We start from the raw sequence: 9,087 nt of genomic DNA, 5'->3' as shown, positions 1-9,087 counted from the left end.
TTTTTGGCATTACCGGTGATTGAACTCAGGTCCTTGTGCTTGCCAGGGAAGCACTTATTCCAGTGAGCCATCTCCTCAGCACCCCCATCTCCCCTACTTTTTTTTTTTTTTTCCAGAACTGGGGATTGAACTCTGGCCCTTGCGCTTGCCAGGCAAGCACTTATTCTACTGAGCCATCTCCCCAGCCCCTGAATTCTACTTTTTGTGTGAATTTGACCACTGTTAAGTACTTCATCATAGTAAAATCATACATTTATCCTTTTGTGACTTGGACTTACTTCACTTAGTATAATGTTCTAAGTGTTTATCTGTATCGTAGTGTGTGTCAGAATTCCTTTTTATTGTTTTAAATGAGACCTCAAATTCCTTTGCAAAAGTAATATTCCTCCCTCAACTTCATGCCACTCCACCCTTAAATCTTCACCCATATTTAAGGTCTCTGTGGGCTGGAGATGTAGCTCAGCAGCAGAGGGCTTGCTTTTACATACATAAGGCTCTTGGTTCAGTTTGCTGGTGTCAGAAAAGAAATGATAAAAAGACCAGTGTTGAAGCTTAAGTTAATGAATAATTGTGAAATGTTTTTTCTGAGCATTTCTAAGTGACTTACATATTTTTGTCTTTCTATGTGTGAATTTTATCTAAATAGAGAGTTTTTGTTTTATTTATCTCAGCTGAAAGTTCCTTATTTTTGCTTTTTGGTGAGATAAGGTCTCACTATGTAGCCCATGCTGGCCTTAAATTTAGTAATGGTATAGGGCACATGAAATATGGACCAGATAATATAAGGGCAGTATAACTCCCAACCTGCTAGATACCTGAAAGACAGAATTCATGTTCCCTAAAACTGAGAAATAAATTCTAGGAACAATTAAATTTAAGAGTTGGAAAAATTTATTGAGAGGAAAAAAAAATTAAGAGCCTTGAAAAGGGGTCCAGAAAGTGGGTTGCCTGCCAACCCCTCTTCTCAAGAGTATTTGTTGAGCAAAGCTGGGAGCTGAGGTGGGCTGAAGGTCAGATAGAGCTATAATCAATATGATTACTGGCATAGGTGCTTAGGTAGTATTGATTCAATGGAAATTCACAAGGTGTGCATGAGGTGAGACAAAATGGTGATTAACCAATAGGATTAGACAAGAGATTCTCCTAGGTAATAGGTGTAGTGAGATTTGTTACGCCACCCAAGGTGTTTGGGTGCCTATTTATTTATTTAAATTTTTTTTTTTTAATTTTTTTTATTTATGTGTGTGTGTGTGTGGCCAGCTCAGCCCACCAGGGGGCAGGGCTGGCTGGCATGTGATGCTGGGGGATTGAACCATGGTCCCTATGCTTTGCTAAGCTTGTTCTAAGTAGGTGCTTTAGACCACTGAGCCATCTCACCAGCCCTGGGTGCCTATTTAAAATATCAGTCAATCATTGTTATTCATCTCTAGAGGAAGTATGTAGGTATAAATATTTCTTCTTTTTCTTGAAGGTTAACCTTCAGTGATTAAACCTCCAGGCTGCAATTGTCTTCTGTGTTGAAAGCTGATTCCTGTCTGCCTGTATTATTTAAAACTAATTAGCTTAATATACTGATTACAAAGCAAAAAATATAAAAATTTAAAAAAAAAGAAACTTGCTGAATTCACACACCTATAATATTTAAATGACAATGGAATACCCTTATCTGACAACACTAAACAAAAAGGGGGGTACAAATGAAGGACCAAGTGGTTGGGAAGATAGCTCAGTAGAATAAGCACTTGTCTGGCAAGGGCAAGGGCCTGAGTTCAATCCCCAGTTCCACAAAAAAAACCCCAAAACAATGTTGACAAATGAAGCACTATTTTGTATCTGTATATTCGAAATAGGTTAGATATATAGCTACTTTCTCTTAATTCAATGAGTAGAAAGATTTGTTCTAATAGTGTTTGTGGACAGGATATCATGTCTACATCTTGTACTATGTATGAATAATCACTAAGAAGATAACAATATGCAATGTATTAATTATTGAAACTGTCCTACTAATCGATTTTGAAACTGTCTCATTGCTATTTGTTTCTCAATAAAATTATTTAAAAAAGAAAAAAATAAATAAAATAAAACTAATTTAGCTCAGGTTGGCCTCAAACCAGGGGCAATCCTGCCTCAGCCTCCAAAACTGTGGTATTATACATGTGCATCACAATCCTCAGTTACTGTGCTTTTCAAAACTAAATAATATTCTTTTGTACAAGTATGCTTATTCCACATTTTGTTTATCCATCCATTTGTGGATGGACACAGGTTGTTTTTACAACCTCTGTTATTTTGGATATATTGTTATTTTGAATGTAAGTGTACAAATATTTCGAGATCCCACTCTCAGTGCTTTTGGGTATGTACCCAGAAGTGAAATTGTTGTGCCTTATGCTAATTCTGTTTTTTAATTTAATAAACATTTTGGCAGGGCATGGTGGCACAAGTCTGTAATCTCAGCACTTGGGAGGTGGAGGCAGGAGGATCTTTGTAAGTGTGAGGCCAGCCTGAGCTACATAGTGAATTCAAGGCCAACCTGTACTACATAATTACCCTCAGTACTAATTTCTTCCTTTTTTTTTTGCAGAACCGGGGCTTGAACTCAGGCCCTTGCGCTTGCTAGGGAAGCACTTATTCTACTGCTCAGTACTAATTTCTACAGCAGCTACACCACATACATTTCTAGAAACAGTGTACAAGGATTTCACTTTCTCCACATCCTGCCCAACACTTATTATTTCCTGTTATTGAGTTATTCTGATTATGACCAATCTAATGGATATAAGGAGATATCTCATTGTGTTTTAATTTGCATTTCCATAATTATTGGTGATATTGAAGCAGAGGTCCTTTTTTTTAACTTTTTTTTTTTTTTTAATGTATTTAGTTCAGGGTTTACAGGGTGTCAGTACGTAGATCGGATTCATAGTGATTCTCCTGTTTTCAGCCTCCTGAGCGTGAAGCAGAGGTCCTTCTTTTGGAATTCTATATATATGTGTTCTCGAAAATAGGCTTTTTTGTAAAGTTTCTGTAAGATATATTAGAAGGTTTTTAAAATATATTGAAATTCTTGAGTTCCAGAAATATTTCAAATAGAATGACCTCTTTCTCCTCCTCCTTCCCTCCCCATGCCATCTCCCCCTCTGTCTGTCTCTCTGTCTCTATCTCAATCTCCAGGGTTGGGTATCTAGCTGGATGTCTAGTTCGCGAACTGTATGACAAACAACCAGAGCTGCAGATAAGTGAGCGAGACATCCTCTGTGTTCAGATTGCCGGGCTTTGTCATGATCTTGGTAAGTTGTGTAAATAACTGAACTGGTTATATAAAATCGTAACACGTGAACCTCCTTGTGATTGTGTGTGTGCATGTGCATGTGTGTGTGCGTGTGGTGTTTTTGAGGCCGAATTCACTGTGAAGCCCAGGCTGGACCTGAACCTTGTGGCAGTCCTGCCTGAGTCTCCTGAGTGCTGGGATTATATGCATGTGCTACTTACTGTTCCTGGATACCTTTTTTTTTTTTTTTTTTTTTTTTTTGTGGAACCAGGGATTGAACTGAGGCCCTTGTGCTTGCCAGACAAGCGCTTATTCTACTGACCTATCTCCCTGGCCCCACTGGATACCTTTTTGAAATTTAAAGATTAGATTAGCCAAGAGAAATAAAACATCTTATTTTATAATTCTTCAATTGAACTTAATATGAAATGTGCTCTTACTTCCTAGAATAATTCATAAACACAAAACATTTCTGTTGGGGGCCTGGCCCTAGCTCAGGCCTTTAAGTGGCTGCTTCCACAAAGCTGTCAGCCTCAGGTTGCTGGAGTTCGAACCTCACACCTCTCCCACTGGCCAAAAAGTGCCCTGAAGGCATTCGAGGAACCAAAAAAAAAAAAAAAAAATCCTTATTCCATTTTTATCCTATTAATCAGATTGGAAAGTGTCTCATTGATATGTATTTCTCAATAAAATAAAATTAAAAAGAAAAAAGAAAAGAAACAAAACATTTCTGTTTTATTTTATTATAGCCTTTTTTTTTTTTTTAAAGACACATTTATTCAGCGTCATGATCAGACTATTACATTTAGCAATCAACAGCATGGGTGCAAAAAAAGGTCTACATTAAAACCCTTTGTTGGAATGCTTTACACTTTCCACAGAACAGAAACTAAAATAACCTGTTATACAATTAGTCACAAATACAGTCCTCGAGTTTTTTGCCCATACGCATGAGTATTGTCTAAAACATGTCTTCTTTGTAGCAGCTAGGCCCTGCCACCACTGTGCTTGGCTGAGTTCACAAATCTGTTGTAACCTGTAGCTTCCCTGTCACTTCTCTGGCTCTCCTCTCCTGCTAAACTTTGTTTCCTGGAAGTGTTTAAAACCTTCTGCCACTGCCATAGCTACTGCTGCTGCTGGAGCCACCATAGCCACCTTGATTTCGTGGTTTGGTAAAATATTCGCCTCCACCTCCATAGGGCCCAGAGCTTCTGCCTCCAAAGTTTCCTCCCTTCATGGGTCCAAAATTTGAAGACTGACTGTTGTAATTGCCAAATTCATTATAGCTTCCACCACCTCCATAATTGCTTCCATCATTACCAAATCCATTGTAGCCATCTCCACTGCCACCATATCCACCCCCACCACGGCTGCCACCAAAGCCACCTCGACCACTGAAGTTTCCTCCGCGACCAAAACTGTCATTGCCACCAAAACCTCCTCCACGACCACCACCAAAGTTTCCAGAACCACTTCGACCTCTTTGGCTAGATGAAGCACTAGCCATCTCCTGCTTGGACAGGGCTTTCCTCACTTCACAGTTGTGGCCGTTCACAGTGTGGTATTTTTGAATGACAATCTTATCCACAGAATTATGGTCATCAAAGTTTACAAAAGCAAAGCCTCTCTTTTTTCCACTGCCTCGGTCAGTCATAATTTCAATCACTTCAATTTTTCCATATTGTTCAAAATAATCTCGTAGGTGATGTTCTTCAGTATCTTCTTTAATGCCACCAACAAAGATCTTCTTCACTGTTAAGTGGGCACCTGGTCTTTGAGAATCTTCTCTTGAGACAGCTCTCTTTGGTTCCACAACTCTTCCGTCCACTTTGTGTGGCCTTGCATTCATGGCTGCATCCACCTCCTCCACAGTGGCATAAGTGACAAACCCAAAACCCCTGGAACGTTTGGTGTTCGGGTCTGTCATTACCACGCAGTCTGTGAGTGTTCCCCATTGCTCAAAATGGCTCCTCAGACTCATCAGTTGTTTTAAAGCTCAGCCCTCCAATGAAGAGCTTCCGTAGCTGTTCAGGCTCCTTGGGAGACTCTGACTTAGACATGACGGCAGTCGGAAGAGAGCCTGATGATGCTTCCTCCGCGGTGTCCACCAGCAGAAAGCTTTATTATAGTCTTTTAGTGAATTTCCCATTTTACATATTTTTGCTGCAGTTATATAAAAGGGCTTTCTTAAACTGTTTGGTGGGGCATACCTATAATAGTTTTCTGAGAGGCTTAAGAGGATCTTGTGTTCAAGTTTCAATAGGTTCAATCAGGTTCAATCCCCACTTCTGGAAAAAAGAAAAAGGCTTTCTGATGATGAATTTTTCTTACTGTTGTGTTTAGGATAATATGGATTTAATTTTTCTTTTATCTTTATGGTAACTGAAATTGTTATCGTTCCTTTATTTTGTCAAATCCATTCTTCTCACTCCTAGAACAGATTTGGATGTGAGGCTAAACCACAGTGTAACCCAGTACACTAAAATATGCAAGATTGAAGCCAACATGGATATCTTTATTTAGACTAGGTGTGGCCTGGCTAAGGGTGAAAAATCATTGGCCACAGAGGAAGAGGATATGCTTTATAGGGGAGTTTAAATGGATGAGGTTCCCACCAAGGAAGATGGAAAATTTTGAGTTTGTCAGGAGTCATTATTGAGTCTGGTGGGAAGTGCAGGATGACAGTGGCATTTGCTGACTTACAGAGTGGCATTCTATAGACTTACCGGGTTTCCTGTAAGCTTCAGAACCAATCTGATAAGCAGAGTTATTTTGGTCTCTCGGCTGGGTAAGAGGGCTTCCTGCTCAAACAGAGGAGTCTATAAAGCTTCTTCCCCTTCAAGCTGGGTGGGGTCTAATGTGGGGGACCTAACATTGGAGGCTTCCTTTTCTTCTCTAACCCATATGAGACCTTGATCTCATCTAGGTCTAAAATCTGAGAAGAATATTCTCCTTTCTCTTTGGCCAAGAAATAGAAAAGGGACTGTTCTTGACTTCTTTAATCACAGGGGAGGCTGTGTGTGCATGTTTCAAGAATAGCCAGGTACTTTAAGGGACAGAGTACTCTTTATGTGTCCCCCCTGGACATTTCAGGGGGACCATCACTGTTGAGAAGATGGGGGGCTGGGGAGATGGCTCAGTGGAATAAGCGCTTCCCTGGCAAGCTCAAGGGCCTGAGTTCAATCCCCGGTTCTGCAAAAAAAAAAAAAAAAAATGAACTCTAGAAGATGGGGGTATGTATATATGTATCTACGTATATATATTTAAAATTGGGAATCAAACCCAGTGTTCTTACATATCCAGGGCACTCATTCTTCTACTCGAGCTACATGTCTAGTCCTAAAATTACCTTTTAATTCATTGTGGTTCATGGGTTGAACCTCAGGAAAACTAAGGTATAGCCCCAGCCCTTTAAAAAAAATTGTTTTAATGTATTTTCATACAGATTCTACAGGGTCTCACTACATCAGATTCACAGTGATCCTCCTGTTTTCAGCCTCCCAAGCGCTGGCATTACAGGCGCGCACCACCATGCCTAGTCTCATTCACCGTCTCAGCGCACCCCGGGGGCAGAGCTGACACAGCATACCCCAGTCACTGCAAGCCTGGGATCAAACCCTGGTCACTGTGCCTGCCTAAGTAGGTGCTCTAGTCCACTGAGCTATCTGGCCGGTGCCCAGCCCTTTTAAAATTTTAAAATTTTATTTGGGGACCAGTGACATATCTCAGCAGACCTGGGTTTGATCCTGAGCACCACAGGCTGTGCTGGCCCTACACCTGGGCACACTGAGCCAGCGACCAAGTCCAAATCGCAGGGTTGGGGAGGCTAAAAACAGGAGGACCACTACAAGTCTGAGCTGCATAGTGAGACCCTATACCAAATACATAAAAAATAAAATAAAATTTTATTTGGGAAAGAGTCTTGTTTAGTTGCCCAGGTTGGTCTCAAATCTGCAGTCATCTTGCTTCAGTCATTTGAGTAAGGGGATTGTAGATGTGTGCTGCGACACCTGGCAGAGATTTTATTTTTTTGGTTTTTGGGGCTTTTTGGTATTATAGGTATGTGAACCCAGGCCTTATGCATGGTTGGCAAGCACTGTGCTACTATGCTATGTCCCCAGCCCTTAGCATTGATTTTATTGTGAAAAAAATAACAGAAAATTCTCAACCTTATTTTTAGTTAACATGAAACTGTCCTTTTGACTTATTGTGCTTTAACATAGGAAGGTAGAACCTGTCCCATTTTGTGATTTATCAATTATTGGTTTCTGTTAATATTTAAATTAAACTAAAAAGATTACACTATCTTTGGCCTTTTTAAGACAGTTTCACTATGCAGTTCAGGCTGACCTTGAACTCACTGTATCCCCAACCCTCTTGAGCTCACTGCATAGCCCAGGCTGGTATCAAACTTGAAATGATCCTCCTGCCTCACTCTTGGGAGTGCTGGGATTATAGGCATGTACCACCATGCTTGGCAAAAGATTTCTTAAATAATTGAGTTTTAGGGGCTGAGGCGATAGCTCAATGGTATAAGCACCTGCCTGGCAAGCTCAAAGTCCTGAGTTCGATCCCCAGTATCACACACACAGAAAAAGAATTTTACTAATTTATAAACTTTTTTTTTTAATGCTGCTTTTGTTTTTAAGGTCACGGGCCATTTTCTCATATGTTTGATGGAAGATTTATCCCACTTGCTCGACCAGAGGTGAAATGGACGGTATGTGTTGATACATTCAATAGTTAATGAAAAGACCGTTTAAATTATCTGTTTGGTTCCTGGCTGTGCTTCAAAATGCTTCCCTGTTGTACATTTCAGAGTGCTTTCATTCATGTCTATGTGTACTTTCTGTTGATCTTCACAGTAGTCAAAAAGGGAGGGGTTATAGCTCAGCAGTATAGCTGCCTGGGCAGTACTTGAGGTCATGAATTCTATTCCTGGTACATTCCCATTCCACCCCCCCCCCAACAGAAGAAGCTATTATAATAGTCAATAAAAAAAGAATCATTATCTCACTTTTTTTTTTTTTTTTTTTTTTTTCCCATGCAACTGCGGCCACATGAGACTTCAACTGCAGGGCTGCATCTCCGGCCCACATTGGCCTCGCTCTTTTTTTTTTTTTTTTTTTTTGCCTTTCTGAGACAGGGTCTTGCTATGTAGTTCAGGCTAGCATTGAGCTAACTTCATAGCCCAGGCTGATTTTCAACTTGCATTGATCTTCCTGCTTCAACCTCCCAAGTTGTAGGACTGCAGGTATGCACCACCACATCAATATCTCACTTTATAAAGAAAAGGAACTTGAAATGTGCTGAAGCATATTGATTTGTCAGACATCACAAAGCTGTTAATGGGTAGAGCCAATATTAGAAATCAAGCCAGCCGGGACTGGGGAGTTGGCTCAGTAGAATAAGCGCTTCTCTGGCAAGCGCAAGGGCCTGAGTTCAATCCCTAGTTCCGCCAAAAAAAAAAAAAAAAAAAGGAAATCAAGCCAGCCAAATAGCTTAGTGGGTTAAAGCGCCTGCAACGAGGCACAGGGGCTGGGGGTTTGATCCTAAAATGAAAGAAATCAGGTCTTTTAGGGCTGGCCAAATAGCTGCTTAGGCAGAACACAGCGGCCACAGTGGCCAAGGTTTGATCCCCAGTCTGCCTTGCCAGCCCCACCCCTGGGACACACTGAGACAGCGATTGAGACTGGGCATAGTGGGGCTGGGGAGATGGCTCACTAGAATAAATGCATCCCTGGCAAGCTCAAGGGCCTGAGTTAAATCCCCGGTTCCACAAAAAAAAAAAAAGAAAAGAACAGGAGAGAGAG

At 40.7% G+C, this 9,087-nt stretch overlaps 1 protein-coding gene across 1 annotated transcript in view; it reads left to right on the top strand.

Annotated features, from left to right (window-relative positions):
• The window catches only part of Samhd1 (SAM and HD domain containing deoxynucleoside triphosphate triphosphohydrolase 1), a 73,107-nt gene that overhangs the window by 20,622 nt on the left and 43,398 nt on the right, over positions 1–9,087 (top strand). Inside the window, exons 4-5 of the mRNA XM_004630995.2 lie at positions 3,178–3,293; positions 7,924–7,994. Coding sequence (XP_004631052.1) covers positions 3,178–3,293; positions 7,924–7,994 — 187 coding nt within the window. The remainder of the gene's footprint in view (positions 1–3,177; positions 3,294–7,923; positions 7,995–9,087) is intronic.

Source organism: Octodon degus, unplaced genomic scaffold (assembly GCF_000260255.1).
Source record: "Octodon degus isolate 3935 unplaced genomic scaffold, OctDeg1.0 scaffold00037, whole genome shotgun sequence".
In the NCBI taxonomy this organism is placed as follows: Eukaryota; Metazoa; Chordata; class Mammalia; order Rodentia; family Octodontidae; genus Octodon; species Octodon degus.
Note: the sequence above shows the minus strand (reverse complement) of the source record. Positions and strands in the feature narration are given on the sequence as shown.